This window comes from Urocitellus parryii, chromosome 15, assembly GCF_045843805.1.
Source record: "Urocitellus parryii isolate mUroPar1 chromosome 15, mUroPar1.hap1, whole genome shotgun sequence".
Classification (NCBI taxonomy): domain Eukaryota; kingdom Metazoa; phylum Chordata; class Mammalia; order Rodentia; family Sciuridae; genus Urocitellus; species Urocitellus parryii.
The window spans coordinates 2,461,993-2,482,182 of NC_135545.1; the positions used below are offsets into that span (position 1 = coordinate 2,461,993).

The 20,190-nt window shown below is 58.3% G+C and overlaps 3 protein-coding genes and 1 long non-coding RNA gene across 10 annotated transcripts; 3 read left to right on the plus strand and 1 right to left on the minus strand.

Annotated features, from left to right (window-relative positions):
* Window positions 1-205: 205 nt before the first annotated feature.
* On the plus strand, window positions 206-4,700 carry Cdc42ep5 (CDC42 effector protein 5). Of its 2 annotated transcripts, none has more exons than XM_026382093.2 (3): window positions 206-412; window positions 775-936; window positions 4,194-4,700. In XM_026382093.2, the coding sequence occupies exon 3, from the start codon at window positions 4,194-4,196 to the stop codon at window positions 4,647-4,649; it is 456 nt and encodes a 151-aa protein (XP_026237878.1). In that variant the 5' UTR covers window positions 206-412; window positions 775-936; the 3' UTR covers window positions 4,650-4,700. The 2 variants fall into 2 exon arrangements, with proteins under 2 accessions (XP_026237878.1, XP_026237879.1); XM_026382094.2 differs by having other exon boundaries at window positions 801-936.
* An 848-nt stretch (window positions 4,701-5,548) lies between these two features.
* On the plus strand, window positions 5,549-7,039 carry Leng9 (leukocyte receptor cluster member 9). Its single transcript, XM_026382090.2, has one exon. The coding sequence runs from the start codon at window positions 5,549-5,551 to the stop codon at window positions 7,019-7,021; it is 1,473 nt and encodes a 490-aa protein (XP_026237875.2). The 3' UTR covers window positions 7,022-7,039.
* A 31-nt stretch (window positions 7,040-7,070) lies between these two features.
* Leng8 (leukocyte receptor cluster member 8) lies at window positions 7,071-18,488 on the minus strand. 6 transcript variants are annotated; one of them, XM_026382089.2, is made up of 16 exons: window positions 18,365-18,488; window positions 16,891-16,983; window positions 16,060-16,231; window positions 15,583-15,684; window positions 14,734-14,844; window positions 13,711-13,963; window positions 13,271-13,412; window positions 12,815-13,018; window positions 12,132-12,410; window positions 11,919-12,059; window positions 11,544-11,829; window positions 10,930-11,031; window positions 10,774-10,842; window positions 10,548-10,677; window positions 10,262-10,469; window positions 7,071-8,341 (listed from the first exon to the last, which is right to left on the minus strand). In XM_026382089.2, exons 2-16 carry the CDS (start codon window positions 16,926-16,928, stop codon window positions 8,179-8,181), a joined length of 2,400 nt encoding a protein of 799 aa, XP_026237874.1. In that variant the 5' UTR covers window positions 16,929-16,983; window positions 18,365-18,488; the 3' UTR covers window positions 7,071-8,178. The 6 variants fall into 6 exon arrangements, with proteins under 6 accessions (XP_026237874.1, XP_077648864.1, XP_026237869.2 ...); XM_077792738.1 differs by lacking the exon at window positions 14,734-14,844; XM_026382084.2 differs by having other exon boundaries at window positions 8,249-10,469.
* A 181-nt stretch (window positions 18,489-18,669) lies between these two features.
* On the plus strand, window positions 18,670-20,037 carry LOC144250259 (uncharacterized). Its single transcript, XR_013342430.1, has 2 exons — window positions 18,670-19,163; window positions 19,728-20,037. It is a non-coding gene; the product is annotated as an uncharacterized LOC144250259 (long non-coding RNA).
* The last annotated feature ends 153 nt before the right edge of the window (window positions 20,038-20,190 follow it).

Sequence of the window (20,190 nt, forward strand, 5' to 3'; positions counted from 1 at the left end):
TCTCTCCCTCTCCCAATCTGCACACAGGCACTCCCCCACCAGCTGCAATCTGGAAGAAATTACTCTAAATTACTGCTAAACAGCCAGACTTCCCCAGTGTCAGGAAATTCCAAGCTGGGCAGGGGGAGGGCCCAGCGCATCCACCCCCAGCCCTCTGCGTGGAGAGCACACCCAGTCCTGGCCTCCTGCCCCAGAGCCAGCCGGAGGGGCCTCAGCTCTTCCACCACTGCTTCCTAGTCCTTTAAATCCTGGAGGCAAACTTTTTGGGGATAAGGAACGCTGGGAGGGGCTTGTGGCTTAACCCTCTCTGCCCAGAAACACGGGACAGAGCCAGACGGAGAACTAGGTGTGACTTGGCTCCTGCTGGGTCTCGTTCCATGGCCCCCAAGAGGGGCTGAAGGTTCTCCTGCAGGTAAAGAAGAAAGCCTAGGCCAGGGCTTGCTAGGGTGGGCTAGGACTGGGCCTGGACCCTGGGTCTGAGGGAGGGGGCTGGGCCTGGACCCTGGGTCTGAGGGAGGGGGCTGGGCCTGGACCCTGGGTCTGAGGGAGGGGGCTGGGCCTGGACCCTGGGTCTGAGGGAGGAGGCTGGGGCTGGACCCTGGGTCCGAGGGAGGAGGCTGGGGCTGGACCCTGGGTCCGAGGGAGGAGTACCCCCCTCCCCTACAGGAGAAATAAGAAAGCTAGGGGCTGGGTCTCCTGGACCTGGGACTGCGGGGGGGGGGGGGGGGGCTTAGGAGGTGGGACCCGACACCGAGGTCCTGAGTCCCTCTCCAGGTTCGGCGTGACACTTCCTCCACCAGGTGAAATCCCGCCCGGAGGAAGAAGGAAGAAGGCGCGGGCGGGGGACTAGGAGGCGAGGCGGAGGCGGACTCTGATACCGGGAGGGTCCCAGCCCGAGCCCCGCTGTCGCCTGCCCCGCTCAGAAAGAGCCACGAGGTAAGGGACGATGGTGGGCAGGGGTCCCGGGCCCCGACTAGAGGGAAGAGGGTCAGCCAGCCAGAGGCTGCTGCGGCTGAAGTCCCCGCAGCCACGTGGCCTCGGAGGCCCGGGAGGCCCGCAGAAATCCCGGAGCGCGGGGTCTCCGCTCCGTCCCCCACGGCCGCACCCCTGTCCCCGCCTCTCCCTCGGGTCTGAGAACCAGTCTGGCGGGATCCGGAGTTTCCGCCCTGTTGGGGCTGGGGCTGGGGCTAGTGCCGAGGGCAGAGGTGAGCGGCGGTGCCCTCCACCCCTGCAGCTGGGTCCGGGCCCTGCGGGGCAGGAAAGAGGGGGCGGCCAGGCCGGAGGAGCGCGCGGGTGGAGGGCCTGCAGCTGGGCGGCCTGCTCTGGGCCTGTTTGGTGTGTCCCCAACAACAGCCCCTCTGTACGAGATGTGGCCAGTGACGAACTTTTTCCAAGCCTGACCTCATCGCACGAAGCCCTACCACCCTGCGAGGGGGCGATTAGAGCCCTTGATCTAGAGGACACCCAGGCTGGGAGGAGGGAGTGACTTGCCCAGGGTCTCCCGGGCTAGCTAGGAGAATAGGTGGCATTGGAAAACTCTTTCCTCATCTAAAAAGAGAAAAGAAAACCACATACATCTAACGGTGCAAGGGCATGCCTGGCGTTTGTATCAGACTGAACCCGGGCAATTGCACAACCCCGTGGCCATAAGCATATAATATCATCCTTAGGCTCCGGAGTTCATCTGCCTGGGCGCCAAATCTGCCCTGCAACATTTAGTCCTGTGTGACCTAGGGCAAGATACCAAGCCTCTCTGTCCTGCAGCCATCACACTTCTCTGTAAAATGGACATTAGAATCTCAGTCTCCCCCTAGTTGGTTGTTTTGAGGATTAAATGAATTAGTTCATCCTGTGAAACACTTAGACCAGTGTTTGATCTAGAATAAGTGCCTTGGAAATAAAAGGCAAGTGTGGCCAGTGTACTTCATGATGTGCCTGGTTTTCAGAGGGTAAACCCAGGGCTAGGCTGAGGAACTTGTTCAGGATCCCACCAAAAGGAAATGACAATGTAAGCCAAGCATGCATGATGTCAGAAACCACCATCTTAAAGCACTCCCCTATGTGGCACTAGGATGACGACGGGTGCCCTGAAAATGGGGCAGAGGGAGCTGCAGGGGAGTGGTGAGTTCAAGAGCAGCAGGCGGTGGAAGGAGCCCTAGCAGGACTCTGGAGTCCCACAGAGCTGGCTTTGTGAGCTTAGGCAAGTCAGGGGTCCTTCTCTGGGACCTGGGGGAATGACCCAGGGTGGATTCCCTTCAGCCTTTCTTAAACATTTCACTGAGTGCTGCTACTACGCTCAGATTGGGATTGGCAGCATCTCACCAATCCTTGCCAAAAGACTCTGAAGTATTATATTAGTATCATTCCATTTCCCAGATGAGGAAATGATGTGGGAAAGGCTAAGCAGTTTACCTACCCTGGGTGGCTGGCTTCCTGATCCACCTTTCACCCCCAACTCATGCAGAGCCAAGTGCTGAGATAAAGGGCACTGCTTGGCAGCTAGAGAGGAGTTTTAAATTATGGACGGAGATCCTTTAATGAGTTGATCATTTAAAAATAAAATGTTAAAAGAGAATGGATCTGAGTAGTTACCATGATGTAAGGACTGCCTTATTTCATAAAGATTTTGTTTCTTTTATAGGGGAGGAGTGGTTGCGTGCTGGGTTACAATAAAGGTGTATTTATTCATGTAGGTTAAGGTTGGAGAAATGTGATAAATATTGCAGAGATGGCAAATCAGGACCGGTTTCCCCAGAGGGGAAAAAAATGCAAAGTGTGTGTGTGTGTGTGTGTGTATGTGTGTGTGTGTGTGTGTGTGTGTAGGGCAGTACTTAGAATACATCCCTCTAAACTATTTTAAGTTCTTTCTGCTGTACTTTTTTTCCACTCTATTGCTGATATACCCCAGAATCCTGGTCACTAAAAACAATGTTGGCTGCATTGTTTGGTCATTCGGTTTCACCAAGTCTTATCTTTGTTCTACACTCTGTTTCACACTTGTTTGGGGAAACATTTTCCCCCAATACTAGCCTACTAGCTCTGCCAACTGGCTAACATCTCCCCCCCCCCGCCCCGCCCCAGTACTGGAGATTGAACCAGTGGATGCACCACGGCTGAGTTCTCATTTTTATTTATTTATTTTGAGGTGAGGGTCCGACTAAGTTGCTAAGGCTGGCCTTAAACTTGGGGTCCTCTGCCTCAGCCTCGGTCGTTGCTGCACCCAGTTACAGCTGGCATAATTATAAATATTGTTTTATTTAATGGAGCTTTACTATGTGCTCTGTAAGGAAAGCAGTATTATTTCATCCACTTTATAGATAGGAAAACAGAAAGAGTAATAGATCTCAACTCATACAGTTGGCAAAGGGCAGGGCTTCGATTGAAACAACAACAAAGTCTTTCCATCATAATAACTGTGACTGTTAAAACAAAGTCCTTCCCAGGAGTTCCATAAAAAACTGCCCAGTTCCAGGACATGGCCGAGGCTGGCTGCACTTCCATTTGCTGTCCAATCCCAAAGAGCAAGAGTGCACCTAGTCTACAGTTCTCAAGCAGCTGGCTTCAAATATGTGTCGTGCTGCCATTTTTAACCCAAGAGGGGTTCGCATTATTAGTTTCTTACAAAGTATGAGGATTGTATTGTTAGGTCATGGTCTCTCAAACCAGATCATTTAAATTACAAAACGCTGTGCAAATATTAGCATCCCCCAACCCCCAAACCTCCCCAATTAGAACTTACTATGGCTTTTGTGCCTCTTCCTGTGTGTGTGTGTGTGTGCCTTCCCTAGTGGACAAAGTAGGGCCTGTCTGCAAGGATGGGTCCTGGGGAATCTCATCCTCACCTAGCTGGAGTTTCTACCTGTCAGGTTGGGAAGCATTGTGCAGGGAATGTGGAGGAGCTTCTTTCTGCCTGACCTACAGGAAAGTTCTGATATCAGTTCTCAGGACAATCAGCAGAGCGCCATGCGCGTTTTGTAGTAAGGCAGGCCTAAATCTGAACCTGATATTTGAGTCCAGGTATCTCTGACCTTGGACCTCTCAGAGCCTCAGTTTCCCCACCTGTAAAATTTGAATAATCACCCCCCCACCACCCTGTCCCAGCGAAGAGCATCCTTCGCGAGGACCGCACGGCTGCGGGGCAGGGCTGGGCAGGGCTCCCAGAGATGCGGCGCTGACCGCCTGTGACCCCACAGATGCCGGTGCTGAAGCAGCTGGGCCCCGCGCAGCCCAAGAAGAGGACCGAGCGCGGCGCGCTGTCCATCTCGGCGCCGCTTGGCGACTTCCGGCACACACTGCACGTGGGGCGTGGCGGCGACGCCTTCGGGGACACCTCCTTCCTGAGCCGCCACGGCGGCGGACCACCCTCCGAACCCTGCGCTCCGCCCGCGGGGAGCCCACGTAGCGCGACGCCGGCGGCAGTGTCGCAGCCCGCAGCGCCCGCCCCCCGCCCATCGGCTCCCGCCGACCCGCTGCTGTCCTTCCACCTGGACCTGGGCCCCTCCATGCTGGACGCCGTGCTGGGAGTCATGGACGCGGAGCGCGCCGCGGCCGCCAAGCCCGACGTGGACGCGCGTCTCGAGGCGCAGCACCCCAGGGCCCGCTGCCGCCCCAACGCCGACCTCGAGCTGGACGACGTCATTGGTCTGTAGGCGCCAGGTTCCCCGCGCCCTCCCTACCGGCACCCCACTTCTGCGCACATAAAACGGCTAAGGTTTGCGCCCGGGCTCTGTCTGTTCACTTTGGCGGGTAAGGGGAGAGGAGAAGAAATGACTGTGGGGCCCCAGTACTTGAGAGTTGTGCTGGTCATCCAGACTAGGTCGATGTAAGTAATGGTGAGATGCGGCTCCTTTAAGGGCCCCCGAGGCGTGGCCAGGCCGTTCCGGGCCGTAGGGAGCCGGGCGCGAACCGGCCGCTCCTACTGCCGCTTTCATCCATCAAACGTTGACCGAGAAACACTGCCCCCGGGTCCAGGTGCGGGGCCTCAGACGCAGCCCCGGCGAGGCTGCAGAATACCGAGGCCTGGCAGCCACTGCTGCCTTGCCCCAAGCGTCTCCGGAGGCCCCGACAGGGTGGGGCCACCATTTATTCTGGGAGTGGTCGCAGAGGGAAACCACGGGGAACCCCTTTGGAGCCTCAAGGGGCGTGGTTCCAGTGCTGAGGGCGCCTGGGGACCTTTGAGTTCCCAGAGGCGCAAGACCCCACCTGCGAATGCTGAACTGCGGGTGGGGCCAGGCTCCCTCCGGCCGGCTCTGAGGCAAAGGGGGTCGGAGTAGGGGTGTCCACCGCTGGCTTAGGGGCGGGGCCGGGAGGCTTAGGGAACCCCAGACGGCGAGGCCCGTGTAAATCACCCTGGGGCGGGGCCAGTCCCTCTAAAGCCTCCCAAGGGGCGGGGACATGCTGATCAACCAACTGGGGGCGGAGCTATGTAAATCAGAGGGACTAGGTGCCCGGGACGACGGGGGCTAAGGTACGGGGTGTGGTGCGGTCGCCAAACTCCAGCGCGGCGCCGTGCCAGCAGGGATCCCTTGAGACCTCAGCACCCACGGGGATGGCCGGACAGCCCGGACTGCTGCCGGAGGGCGCCGGCGAGGACCCCGCATCCCCGCCAGCTTGCCGCTTCTTCCTGGAGGGCCGCTGTCGCTTCGGCGCCCGCTGCCGCCAGCCGCACCCCGGCGCCCAGGCGCCGCCTAGCCGCGGAGCACAGCCGGAGGCGGGGACCAAGAAGCCGCCGCTGCGCACTGCCGCGGCCGTCATCCAGCGTATCCGCTGGGACCCGCGCCTCGACCCCGCCGACTTCTCGGTGGGCTACGTCGACCGCTTCCTGGGTGTGCGCGAGGAGCCCTTCAGCGCCTTCTGCTGGGACGAGCCGCTGGCGGCGCTGGGGCCGGGCGTGCTGGCCGTGCCGCAGCACCGCGTGCGCTACTTCCGCTTCCGCGGCCGCCTGGTGTGGGACCGCGCCTCGCGCACCGACCTGGTCTTCGGCTCGGGATCAGCGGCCGGCCGGGGCCCCACCATCCTGGACGCACTTGATGGCGAGGACGCACAGGAGACCCCAGACCAGGAGAGAACCTGCGAGGCCCCAGAGGGGCGGGAGAGCCAGGCTGCTCCCGAGGGAGCGAGCGGAAACCCGGACTGGACGGAGCTCCGGGAATCCGATCGGGAGGAACCCGGAAAAAAGTGCGAGACAGCCACGGAGCCACGGCCGAGCGGGACCTCCGGCGCGGGACCACCAGTCCCGAGGAGGCATCTCGCAGAAACAGAGAGGGCAATAGGGGCGTTGAAGGCAATAGCGCCCCTCGGAGCCACAATGCTACCAAGCAGGGAGGTGCAGACACCGGCAGCCCCGGGAATGTCTGTTGGGAAGATGGATATGGAGTGGGGTGTAGAGGACTGGCCAGAAGACAGTGAAAGGGACTTGCCAGCTAGAGCTGTGGCCCCTCGCCAACCCCGCCCTACACATTTCGTGGCCCTCATGGTGAGCGATCTGGGGCTGCAGGCAGAAGTAGCCAAAGCCCAGGAGCACCTGGTCCAAGTCCACCCGTCCTGTGCTGCCTTCCTGGTGCCCACACATGCCCTGCACCTGACACTGGCCCTTCTGCGGCTGGCAGGCCCAGGGGAGGAGGCAGCCGCAGTCGGGGCTCTGAGACGGGCCCTCTTGGCCCCAGGACTTCAAGCACCCCGGCAGCTTCGGTTTAAAGACTTAGTGCTCCTGAGCCACCACGTACTTTCTGCCCCACCGTCCCCCACACTGGAAGGCATGGCCCACGTGCTCAGCCAGAGGCTGGAGGCAGAGGGGCTGAGAGTGCTGTGGCCCCGGGAGGGATTATACCCCCACCTCACCCTGGCCAAGGTGCCCCATGGCTCCCAAGTCCACCTCCCAGAGCCCAGGTTCAGCCTGGACCAAGAGCTGCAGAGCCAGCCCCTGGGGCGAGTCTGGCTGTGCCGCATGGGGAAGGCAGGTAGCACCTACCAGTCCCTAGCTGACATACCCCTGGGGCCACACACTGAATGCACACAGTGAAGGGGGGACACAGGCCAGGCAGAAAGGACAGTGCTTGTGAGGCTTGTGCTCTCTCTCTCTCTGTTTAATTTTGGTATCTCAAGCTTCCAAATGGTGCTCAGTGCTCCAAGGAAAGAATGAAGGAGGGGAAGGGAAGGGAAGGAGGGGAGGGAGGCAGAGGAGGGACATCTGGAAAAAAAGCAGCCTGACAGTCCAGCTGTTTGCAAACTCATAGCACATCCTCCAGTTACATGGCAGAAGAGGAAGGGAGGACCGAAAAGAAAAGGGGAGGAAGAAGAAAAAATAACTTAAATAAACACACACACAAAGAAAAGAGAAGGAAACATGACGTGAGCTGGTGATCCATGAAGGCGGGAGGGAGGGAGGGTGACCGGTTTACCTGTGCTGAGCCAGGGAGGACTGGGAGCAGGAGGGGAAGGAAAGGGAAAAAAAAATCAGAAGAAACATTGGGGGCGAGGAAGGAGGGGACACGGAGACAACTTAATACAACTTGAGACGAGGCGGCCCGGCCGGCAGGTCCCGCGATGGCCTCCGGAGTCCTCAGTGCGGTGTGGTGGCGCTGGTCTGGTGGTGGTGGTGGAGGCGACGATGGCGTTGGCATTTCTGGGGTGAGGGGCCAAGGGCGGGGCATAGTCTCTAAGCAGCTCCCCTCACCCCAAAACACTGAGGCCCCAGAGGGCTGGGCAACAAGAGTCTGTGAAGAGGCAGACGAGGCAGCGGGCGTGGGCTGGTATGCTGGTGACCCCACTGCAGGCGGGCGCGGGCTGGACGGCCTGTCTTCTTTCCGCTGGCCCCCCGGCATGGGATGGGCCAGCGCGCCGGGTCGGGTACCGGAGTAGAAGCTCGAAAGAGAGAGAGAAAAAACACTGAGACAGCATTAGTGGAGGTGAAAAGGGGACAGACAAGCCTGCAGACCATGTCCCCAACCTCCATGGCCCCCCCCCTCCCCAACCCGTCCCTCTGAGGCAAAAAATAAAAATGTAGAAAAATCTCTGTACAGACTCCCCGGTGGGAAACGGGGGCAGGGATGGCGGCTCTTCCTGGAGCCCACTCCCCACAAATTAATTTACAACCCAAGTCCATGGCTCAAAAACAAAATCCGCAAAGGTGGCACTGGGGGCCCCAGCCCCTGCCCCCGCCCCATCCTCGCTGGGTGCTCAGAAGGCTGGCAGCTGCGCCAGGCTGAGGCGACAGTCGATGCTGGAGTTGTCCGGGCCCGTGTAGGCCAGGCCCAGGGGCTCTAGGAAGGCCCGGCAGGCGGCCTCGCCCTCGAAGGCCAGCTCGGCCTGCAGGTAGGAGACTGGCAGCGCAGGGCGGAAGCTACGAGACAAGAGGAGAGAGTGATGAGGCCGCGGGCGAGTGGGCAGGGAGGGCCCCACAGGCAGGGAGCGGGTGCCCCCAGCCGGGCACCCAGAGTGTTGTTCCTCGGCACAATCCCTGCTGGCTCCCCCTGCACCTCCCAGCCTCCCCCCGACTGGGGCCTGGGGGAACCTGGGGTGGGGCTGGTGACCCCAGTCCCCAGTGTGCCCCCCCTTGCCCTCACTTACCTGTCCAGGAAGGAGAGGGGACAGGAGGGGAAGGGCCCAGCTGGCTCCTCCACTGGCTGAGGAGCAAGAGCCAGACAGGGAGTAGTGCGTGGGCATGGGAGGGCCAACAGTGCTACCTGGGGAGCCCTTGCTGCTGCCCTGTGGGTCAGAGTGCCCCTGGAAGCTGGGCACAGGTGCTTAGCCAACACTCATCCACAGACTCCTAACATAATGACTTTTGGTTCCAATTATGCTACACTACTCATTGTACGTGTTACAGTGCCAGGAAACAGCTGTCCAGAGCTGCCTGTGAGTCTACAGACTGTCACTCTGCCTGACAGGCACAGGAAGCAGCACCAAGTGAGCCAGAGGCACTACATATTGGAAAAGGGTCTGCCTGCAAAGCCCTGCTTCCTGTGGCCCTAGGACAGGACAGCCTGCTCATCTGCCACCTGAGCTGACCTCCCAGTCCCTGCAGGGACATGGCTCTGTGGTCTGCCTGCCAGGAAGAGCTGTGCCAACTTCACAGGGGGAAGGCGCTGAGAGAATGAGGTCAACCATGGGCCAGAGCCCCACCTACAAGGGCCATTCCTGGTTATGCTGCCACGGCCATGGCTGAGTATCTATAAATTAATGAGGAAACGATCACTTGCCAATCACACCCCGTGTGCAGCAGTACAGCTCAAGGGCTGCCCACCAAGGGGCCCATCAGGCCACATGGGGCTGAGCAGCCGCTGCCCCCTGACTCCCTCCCCAGCTAGTGACCACACCCCTGGCATGGTGCCCTCAGTCCCTATTGTGGCTCAGCCTCTCCCTTACGCAGGCTTGACTGGAACTAGATCCCAGAATGGGTTTCCTGAACTTCAAGCTGATGGTGCGCCCCTTACTCCAAGCCATCCTAGTTGCCACCCTGTTGCCTTCGTGAGGAAGGCCAGGCTACCTCGCCTGGTGTTCAGGCTGCCAGACCAGGACTCCTCAACCTGAGGCAAGACTGACACTGGGCCTGGATGACTACAGGGTATCCTGTACACCAAAATGCTGAGCATCCTCCCTGGTCTCTGTCCCCCAGATGCCAGCTGCATCCTCCTTAGTGTGACAATCAGAAATGTCTCCTGATGGTGCCCCATGTCCCCTGGGGGCATCTCAACTCCAACTGAGAACAGGGAGTCTATACATGAGTCAAACATGGCTTCCCCAGGCCAAAAGAGTAAGGCACACACTCTGTCAGCAAGACCTGCCCAACCGAGGCCTTTCGGCAGCACCCCAGTGTGGCTGGCTCTCACCACACCTATCCTCAAACACGTCTGGCATTCCCAAAGAAGCTGAGTCTCAGTGGAAGAGAGGCCCTCAGCCCTCCCCCCCCACAGTTCATCTCTAGGCCAGGAGCAAGTAAGGAGTACAATGGGCGGGCAGAGGCCCTGGGAGGGGTGCCAAGAACCCGGAGAGAAGTGAGGATGACCAGGTCCATGGTGACATGAACAGGAGAGAAAGAAAGACACATAGAGTGGGAAAGACAGCTGGGAGTATTGAGGTAAGACGTGGAGAAGAGTCAGAAGAGGGCCAAGGACTACGGTGTGAGGAGGAAAGCAATGAGGTGAGTACAGGAGGGGGGGGGAGATGAGTAGCAGATGGGAGTGGAAGGCCAGGGACGAGTGGAGGGGATTGGCCTGGCAAGGCCACAGTGCAGAGGGCAGGAGAGCACAGCGCCACGTACGTTTTGATCATTGCCTTGAGGGCAGCCCTGCGCTCCCGGTCTGCAAACTTGTCCACGAGGTAGCCAGACATGCAGGGTGCATGGCAGTAGAGCCGGAAGAAGCGGTGGTAGTTGCCCAGGGCCCATGCTGCCCGCAACGCCAACGCGTGGGCCACACAAGGGTCTGCCTTCAGCTCCCGTGTGAGGTACGCCAGCTCTGTGGTGATGTCTGGGCCCAAGACACACATGTCAGGTGGCAGGGCACCACCTACGCATGGTGCCCTCCCACCTGGGGCTGCGCTCCCACCTCCAGAGTTCTTGGTGAAGATGTAGTAGAGGATCCTGTAGGCAGTAAACTCGCCCACGTTGCCTGGCAAGTTCTCAGCATACAACGACTTGAGCTGTGTCTGGCACTGGTTAAACTCTTCGTGGTCACCCTGAGGGCAGGGATATGGAGGAGCATGGTAAGGCCCAGGCAGGTGCAAGCAGCTAGCTGCTAGGGAGGAAGCGGTAGGCCTTCACCAATCACCCACCTTCTCCAAGGCAATGCGGGCATGGGTCTCATACACCTCCACCGTGAACTCTGTGCGGATGCCTTGCACCTGGGCCAGGGGGAGAGCAGGAGTTGCAGGGGGCAGGGAGAATGGGTAGGGCAGCCTACACAGGGTCCCTCCCAGTGTCCACCTCACCGTCAAGTCCTGCCGGATGGACTTCATCTGCTCACAGGCAAAGGCGTAATCCTGCTTCTCCTTCCAGTGGGACTTCACCATGCACAGCGACTTTTTCAAAACCTAGCAGGGAATCGAATCCAAACTCAAGAAGGGATGGCGCAGACATGTCCAGGCCATCCCCCTTCCACTTGTACGATGTCGTTAGAACATCAAACCCATGCTAGTGACTCCACTGCACCACAAATGAGCAAAGACATACACACGCCCAAAAAGACCACCCCTCGGCTCCTGCACACACAGGGCCTAAGTGCCTTCTCCTGTGGCCACCCAGCTCCACTATGTGCATGGGACAGACTGTACTGACGCACAGGGAGGGGGCCAAGGCTCAGGGAGGCCAAGTAATCCTCTGGCAAGGCTATGAGTCCTCAACGGCAGGGGCCCAGGCACAGGTCTGCCATGAGTTCTCCTGGACAACAATCTGCCAGTGTGGCGGCCCGCAGGGTGGAAGTCCTCCCATGGCCTGGGCCACACCCCCACACCCCGGCCCGTGTCCTCTGCCACCCTCCTGGGGTTGGCCCCCCAGGCCTGGTGCCAGCACTTCATGGGGCAGACCTGCCCTGCTGGGGACTTACTGCTACAGGGCGCACTGTGGAAGGGTCAGGGGCGCAGGTGAGACGCAGGTAGTGCTTGGTGATGTCAGGGCAGGTGCCCACGATCTGCAGCTCCTGCCAGTCAGGGTCAGCCCCACTGCTCTCCAGGCTGCTCATCTGCAGCACCAGGGGCTCAAGGCGCAGGCGGCGAGAGTGTCCGTGCTGAAAGCGGGCTGCCCGCTTCTGTTTCTTCAGCTCGCGCTCCGGGTCCTCACACTCCAGCGCTGCCATCTTTTTGCGGCTACGCTTGGTAGGAGCTAGATCATGCCTGGGAAGAGACCAGGTGGGTGAAGGAGGCAGGCACCCCTGGCCACCTGGAAGCCCAGGCCTGGGACACAGCCCCACCAAAAGCCTTACCTCTTCCCACGCTGCGCCCTGCCTCGGCCCCGGTCCATGTGGGCCCCCCGACCCCCCCGGCCCTTGGGGGGCGGGTTCCTGCGGCCCACAGGGTGACACTCATTGCCCGAGTAGGAGCTGTCAGAGTCCGAGTGGGAGTCACTGCAAAAGGAAGCAGGCGGGTCACGCCTCGAACAGTCCTTCCCAGCCACCCTCCAACCCCAGGCTGCGCACCTTCTCCGGAAGTGGCGGGTGGGGGACCTAGAGGAGGAGCGGGAGCGGGAGTCCGTGCTGGAGGAAGAGCTGTTGTCCTTCATGAAGACATTACGGTTGCCGAACTTGGCGAAGCTGCTGCCCCGGGCTCGGCCAGCACCCCCGGCCCCTGGCGTCCCTCGCTGGGACTGGGCACCCCCGCCCCTGGTCACTGATCCTGCCCCCCTGGGAGGGTGAAGGCTGCTAGGGGCCTCCCACCGCTTCTTCTTGGGGCTCTCAGGCACAGGCTCCCTGGTCAGCCTGAGGATACAGCAGGGCAGGGCATCACCAACCTGGCAGCCAACCAGCAGATCACAGACCGCTCCCCCAGCCCAGGGCGCCACCTCACAGGAAAGGCACTTACCCAGGCTATGTGGATGCCGTGGTGCAGGAAAGGGAGCAAGCCCAAGGTTCTTTGTGTCCAGGCTGTGCTCTTAACCACCAAGCAGTGCATGTCACCCCAGCCCACAGCTCTCCCCACCCTGGGACCCCGACCTTGGCCTCCTGGCCACTACCACACTACACCCTCCAACCCAGGACTTCATGCCCCGGGCTGCAGCTTTCTGGCTCATTTCTCGCTGGAGCTGCTGGCTCCTGGGCCCAGGACTCCAGCCCAGTACTTGGCAGCTCTGCCCCTGCAGTACCACCCTCCCACCCAGACTGACCCAGGCAGCGGCTCCCGGCTCCAGTCGATGGTGTAGGCTGAGCCATCCTGCAACCGGGCCTGCAGCACCTCCTTGAGCAGCTTTTCTGTCCGGTCTTTGTCCTCCTCGGACTCGCAAGCAGTGAAGCATCGCTCCACATACTCTTTCATGTCCTGGGGCCAATCGTCAGGCTTCCCAGATAGGTTCCCACGGGTGGAAGGCCCGCTATGGGGAAGGCAGACCAGGACCCTCAGCCAGGAGGACCCGAAACCCAAGCAGACCCTCATGTGGCCACTCAGCTGGCAAGTGAGCCAGATACAACCTGAGTATTCCTTCCCTGCCTCATTTAGTGCTTGGGGCAACCCCTGGAATGAAGCTTCCCTCCTCTGGAGGAGCAAATGGCCTCTGGGAAGGAGCTTGCCAGAGCACAGACTGCATACAGCCCAGAGGCAGGCATGGGAAAGAGGTGACCGTCACCTGTGATTCTGGGCCTTCTCCGGATTGGGCTGGGGCCCAAAGCTGCTGTGCTGGCCCTCTGTACTGGAGCCAAAGCTTTGGCTGGTGACAGCAAAGGGCCGCTTCTGAATGTTGAACTTGAGACCTCCAGTCCCAGGGGCTGCTGTGAAGGTGGCAGACACTAGGGTTAGGCCCTTCCTCCCAGACACTCCTGGGGCTCCCCCGGAATGCAGAAGTGTCAACAGCAAAAGGAACCAGACATTCGGGAACTGGAGAGCTCACACTCCAGAGAAAGGCCCAGGAAAAGCACACACCTAGTTGTGGAGCAGCACCCCCCCAGCCTCAGGACCACCCTGACACCCAGACAAGAGGCACCCTATGCATCTCACACCCAAGAGCTCAGAGCTCTAGGAGGGTCCCTACCCGCCACCCTCAGACTTCCCACAGCTTTGCCAACTTACGCTTCATGCGGTTCCACAGCTGCTGGCCCTTCTTGGGCTTGGTAGGCTCACTGTAGGTATGTGGCCCATAGGCCTGGCCTGCAGGGGGCCCCGCCTGGCTGTGCTGCGTGGCTGGAGCTGTTCCAGGCTGAGGCCCACTACTCAGAGAATGGGCCCCATGTGGGGGGTTGGAGGGCTGAGGGGGCTGGGCTGCAGGCAGCTGCTGTGGAGAGGCCTGATAAGCCATGCTTTCGTCCATGCCAGGGACTGGGGGCTGCAGGAGGAAGCAGGAACCGAAGGTGAGGGCACTCTGGGGCCCTCGCTGAACTCAGCGCTCAGTACGCATCCCCAGTGACTCGTGGGGTGAGTGCTCTGACTAACCACCCTTGGTGCGGCTGGGAGACTGAGAAGAGGGAGAGCCTGAGCAACTGTCTGGGGCCCCAGCTGTTGGGTGGCAGCTGTCAGCGTTCCTACTCTGAAGAGCGAGTCCCCAGCATTAACAGCCACTGGAAGCCCCCATTCTCCTGGTCTCTGACTCGCACAACTAAGACCCATTTGACTACCAGTATTCCCAGGAACCCTCCCTACCTCAAACATCTGACTGAGACATAAGAGTCACAAGGCTTCTAAGAAATCATACGGGGGTGAGAGAGCCAGAGTCAAACCAAGGTTTATCTGGCTCCCATGCACCATCCCTCCAAGCTGCACGTTAAATGCAAAGCCAGAATGCAGATCTGTGTGTGTGTGCAGGCGTGCGCGCGCATGTTGGGAAAAAGGGAAGACAGGCGCCACATGACAAATAGCTCCCACCCTCTTCTAATGCTGCAGCCCCTGGCCTTGCCCAAGCCCTACACCCACCCTAATTTCAAAATTATGCTTTGCTCTCCTCCTTCTTAGATCAGGAATTGAGTGGCACCAAAAAAAAAAAAAAAAAAAAGGAGAAATGGTGAACAGCCTAAATAGCAGAAGACTCTTTACTGCTGGCCCCTCAAAACCGACATCCCTCCTCTAGCCGGCCTGGCAGCTGGCCAGGCATGGTGTTACCTGGTTCAGAGTCCCTTGGTGCTGGGGTGCCGATGGCTGCTGGGGCGTGGCTGAGCCATAGGAGCTGGCCATCCCATACTGGGAGGGGGAGCCGTAGCTCTGGTACATGCTCTGCCAAAGGCACAGGAGGAAGGGTTAATGGCAAGCTGTCCTTGTCCGCCTGTCTGCTGGGAACTGTGCATAATCTAAGCCTCTCTACTCATCTCTCACCCTTGTTGTATCCACTGTACAAACACACCAAATGCTTCCTCATACATAAAAGAAACAAAGGAAAAGTTAAACCTCTTTTGATCCCATGTCCCACTTATGACAGCTCTCACAAGCTCCATTCAACAAACACCACTGCCAACTCAATCCTAAATCCCGTGACAAAGAAATAAAAAGCAAAAACCCATGCTCTATAACAAACCCTGTGCTAGACACATGCACAGCAATAGGTGCAGACATGGAGCATGTTCTGTGTAGTATCACGAAGGAAAACAGAATAAAGAAAAGGAACCCAGGTGCAAACACTGCTCTAGGTAATGGTCTGGCAGGGAGCAGCTCTCTGAGGACACTTCCCAAGCAGAGACCTTCTCAGGAAAAGCACAGAGGAGAGAGCTACAGCAAAGCAAAGCATGGGTGGACTTGGTGTGTGCTCGTGTCGAGGTCTCACAGCAATAAGCAGAACTCGAAGAGGGGAGAGGTCAGAACCAGGCACGCAGGAGCCTGCAGGCCTTGAGGGCCACATAGGTCTTGCTTCATGGGCTGTGAGCTAGTGGGTTTGGGGCAGCATGCCTGTTCTCTCCACTCCATCAACCCCCCCCCCCTGCCCACAACGAGGTGCCCTGCCCTGCAGAGGACACTCACCATGGGATAGTAGTAGCTGTAGGGGTAGGCATAGTTGTACTGCTGGTACCACTGATAGTACTGCTGTTGCTGCAAAGCCGAGGCTTCTGCCTGAGACACGTACTGCAAAACAGGAGCACCATGCCGTGAGCACTGGGCAGCAGGAGCCCATAGGCACCACGGCTCCCAGGAAGCCAGGCCTCTTTACTGATGGGTGTATGCCAAGGAGGGAATTAAGCCCATCTCTGCAAAGAGAACTTATCTCTGCTCTCAGACTTGGCACCTTTGAACCAGGAGCATGACTTCCCTCTTCAGGGCAACATCAGGCTCTGGCTGCCTCAAGGACATAGACCTTTCCCCCCTCAGCTGATGTGGATAACAGAAAAACACCTGTTTTACCCCCTCAGGGTACCCCATCCAAGTGCTACAGGTGGAAACCAGGCAGAGGCCCTCCCACAGCAAACCCCACAGGGTTCCCAGGCCAGGTGGCTTTCTCACTTGTGCACTGGCCACAGGCCCATTGCTGCTGGCCTTGGAGCTGCCGGCAGCTCCTGCTTTGCTGATGCTGGCCAGGGCCTGGCGGGCCTTCTCCCACTCTGGGTTCTCATGCATGGGGGTCTCCATGCCATTCTCTCTGTTGGCGCCAGCCACCATGCTGTATTGAGAGGACCTACAGAGAGAGGACATTGAATCAGTTTGTTTTCCCACTGCACACAACTTGACAAGATGACAGGGGGCAAACAACAGGCCCTGGATCCCATACCTAAGCTCCCTAAATTTTCTAATTACACTATGAGTATAACCAGCTTTTGCTTCAGGGAATCTCTGTGAAGGATGAAGCCAATCATCTGCTTAAGGTGCCTAATCTGGGTCTTGCACACAGCTTTTTAAACAAAACGGTAGCCAGTATCATAGAATTTAACATAGGCCTTGTACCTAGTAGGCCTCAGTGTTTTATGAATCGATGGATTCTAACACTACTCATGATCAGCAGGTTATAAGGCTTTTTGGAAAAAAAAAAAAAAAACAAGCAATTAACAGAAGGTCAATGACTGCATACTAAGTGTCAGAGGCTGCCTCCTCCCTACAGTTACTTGGAAGAATTAACAGTTCTCTGAAATAAAGGTGCAGAGGGGAAGACTTGCCTCGCCACACTACAACCAAGAGTGTAGTGTCCCTTTGTGTTTGGGGCTAGAAGTGCCCTACCCCAACCCCAGGAACTGCTATACCACTTTTCTCAGGCTGTATGAGATCCCACCCAAGGAGACACCCCTGGGCCTCGCTTCCACTGTCCCTCCCCGCTGGCCTCTGTCCCTCTACCCCACTAACCAATCTGTGCTACGTTGATCACCCACGTTGGCCGCCATCTGGACCTCGGGGTATAAGGGGTGGACCTCGGGAGCCAGACTGCTTTTCCACTATCTATGAGAGAAAGAATGAATTGGGAGACTCAAGAAACAGCAAGAAACATGTCATAAAATGAGCAAGAAAAGTCGGTGAACCCCGTGAGAAATCAGGCAGAAAAGGGGAATTTGAGAAAGAAGGAACCACTGGGGTAAAGAATGTGAGGGCGACTCTGGGTATGGAATGGAGCAGCTAGAGTATGAGCAGAAGGCTCTGGCCCCTCTGGAGTGCTCCAGGTGGAAAACAAGGAAGTTCCCCAAGGAAAAAGGCCTGAAGTCCACATTAGGAAAGGGGGATGTGAGGGAAACCCTGAGACAGGCAGGGGAAGCCCAAAGGAGCGATGGGGGACCTCAGCCAAGGATAGGGGATCTGAAAAGAATTCCAGAGAATGCATGTTCTGAGAGGAAGCAGGAGGAGAATACTCCAACAAGCAAAGCTTGAGAGACCCTAAGGCTCAGAAGGTTGGAAAGAGGGAAGCCTTACAAAGAGGGAGCACCTGGACCTGGGAGAACACAGGAGAATGGAGGAAATTTCTAAAGGAGAATATGATTCCTGGAAGTTCCCCTGAAAAGCGTGTAGAGACTAAGGGTGCCATAGGGGACCCCCACGTAAGGAAACAGATGGTCAGGAAGCACCTAAAGGCTGATCTCTGAAGGTGCCCTGAGGGCAGAGACCCACACTGGAGGTTTCTAGAAGCAGGAGTAGGCGTGGGCCGGAAGGGGTGATCCCCTTGGTTGGAATCTGGACATGCTTTTAGAACACTAAAGAGGCCCACAACATATTAAGGAAATCATTAAGAGTCGGGTGGGAAATACGGGGGGGGGGGGGGCAAAGAAACAAGGACTAAGGGGCCTGAACTCCTGGAGGGGTTAACTGACTACTAAGATGAATCCCATCAGACACCCAGTCTTACAAGAAGTTGAAGGATCGGAAACAGGAGCCTGGAGCTGAGTAAAGTCCTACAAAGGCGAAGCCATTAAAAAAAGACCCAGAACCTGCGTGGAAGCAGGTGGGACACTGGAGAGGAGGTAGATCGGGGTGAGGGCTGGGGTCTGGAGACGGGCTACAGTGCGGGGCAGACGCGAGGCCGGCGATGATGCTGATGGCACCTGGCGGTCCCGCAAGCTGCGAGGGCGAAGGACGCCGCCGTTGCCCGGGAAACGTCGCCCGCAGCCCGGCAGCCGTCAAAGGGCCTGGGGCCGCCGCGTTCGACGCGCACGCGCGCGGGGCCTCCGCGAGTCCCCACCCCCGCGGCGCGCAAGCGCAGTGCCCGCCGCCGCCACACCCTGCCGACGCTCGCGCGGCGTCCGTTGGCCCGACGGCCCAGAAGGCCGCAGGGGCGCGGGGCGCAGAGCCAAAGGGAAAACGTCCCCGCCCTCCCACCGCTCCCCACACCAACCTGGACCGTTCGCTCCCGGGACTCGTCAGCAGCGGCCCAAGGCGGTAGCACTACGGCCGCGACAACGCTCGGCCACCCGGCTGGCTTCTGTCTTCTTGGGCTTCGACGTCTTGACCGTGGCGTCCTGACGTCATGCGGCGGCTTCGCCCCGCCCCTTCCCTGAATAGCCAATGGCCACCACCAGTGGGCTTGAGCCCGCCCTCCCGCCTACGCAAGCACGAGGGGGCTGGGACCGGCAGGCCGGAAGTCTGGGCGGGGACGGTGGCCCCGAGGGAACGATCGCGGTCGAGTTTCCGGCTCGTCACTCTGGCACGCAGCCTTTTTTTGACTCCGCCTGTGGTAGCCATTGTTTTCCCTGAGGAGTAAACCGGAGTGACGAGGTCTGTGAGACTATTCACAGCACAGTGACGTGGGAGCCCGGGAGACGGGGATGGGCTCGGGGGAAGGGCGCGAGGGCAGCCTCCACCCGGAAGGGGGCGGGGGACGGCGCTCCGGGGGAGTCGGCCGCCGGGCGTCGGAGCTGGGTCCCTGGCGGCCGGGCGGCCTGCCACCCCGATTAGAGGCTTCGCGTCCTGTCGTTAGCATTAGCACGGCAGATGCCACCCCGACTTTACCGGACTTCTTGCGGCGGAATAATTGTTCCGATTTATGGGGAAAGTGGCAAAGCTCATACCGAGTCGCGCGTCCTCCGCCCACGTCCCCCCTGCGGTCCCCGCACCGAGAGCCGGACTCCGTGCGTGGCCGCGCCTTTCCCGCTCCCTGTGTGCGGGGCTAACCCAGAGCACCTGTCAGACCCGAGGTGAGTGTCTCGGCTTTGTGAGACCCTTTTGCTTGAAGAGGCCACTGAGGTCCCTGCGGGGGGTGAGGGAAGGTCCTGGCCAGCCAGGCCCTTGATCCTGGGCCCCCCTTGCCTTTGGGCCCTCTGCTGTGGTTGTCCGACACCAGCTTCCCCAGAAGCCCCAGAAGTGCTTTCTTCAGAGAGCCTTGCTGTGCAGCTCAAAGTGTCGCCGCCAGCAGCTGCTGATGCACATCCTTAAGTGCTTGTGCTGCTTTTTCTGGAAGTTGATTCCCCAAAGCAGGATTGCTGGGTGGGTGGGGGGGTCTACACAGTTTTGATTTTCTCATGTATCAGTGGGTACGTTTTTTCAAAGAATGTGGTTCTAACCTCTGCACTGTGTGCTGGAGTGCTCTTCCTGCAGCTCCTGGGCAGCCCAGGACAGGACCCGTTTCTAATTTCATAGCTAGTAGTGGAGCTGCTGGTTGCTTCACATGTCTCCTGTTGACGGTGTTGGGAGTTCTGTTTCATGAATGTTCGTCTCAGTTACTAATTTTGTTTTAACTTTTTTATTCTTTTTGGTACCAGGGATTGAACTCAAGGCACTCAACCTCTGACCCACATCCCCAGCTCTATTTTGTATTTTATTTAGAGACAGGGTCTCACTGAGCTGCTTAGCACTTCACTTTTGCTGAGGCTGGCTTTGAACTTTTGATCCTTCCTGAGCCACTGGGATTATAGGCTCCACCGTGCCCTGCTTCAGTTGCTGATTTTTAAATTGAGCTTTTTGTTGTCTATAGAAGTTTTTGCAGATTATATTCATGTGTTGAGAATAATGTATTTCTTTGCTGTATGTATCACAGAGTTTCGCAGATTAAAAACTTGTTTTTTGACTTCATTTTGTTTTCATACTATGATTTGTCAAATAGGGTATCTTTTCCCTTCAGGGCTTCTGTTATCTTGATTAAAGTTTTTCTCCCAACACCACCACCTGGATATACAACATAAAAATAATAGGATTTCTCTCAAAATACTTCTGTCCCTTCACACA

Coding starts and splice junctions, on each gene's coding strand:
- Cdc42ep5 (XM_026382093.2), top strand. CDS start 4,194: ATGCCGGTGCTGAAGCAGCTGGGCCCCGCGCAGCCCAAGAAGAGGACC.
- Leng9 (XM_026382090.2), top strand. CDS start 5,549: ATGGCCGGACAGCCCGGACTGCTGCCGGAGGGCGCCGGCGAGGACCCC.
- Leng8 (XM_077792737.1), bottom strand. CDS start 16,928: ATGGCGGCCAACGTGGGTGATCAACGTAGCACAGATTG. Junction 13,413..13,710: donor GCTGTGGAACCGCATGAAGC/GTAAGTTGGCAA, acceptor CCACCTTCACAG/CAGCCCCTGGGACTGGAGGT. Junction 11,830..11,918: donor AGGGCGCAGCGTGGGAAGAG/GTAAGGCTTTTG, acceptor GTCTCTTCCCAG/GCATGATCTAGCTCCTACCA.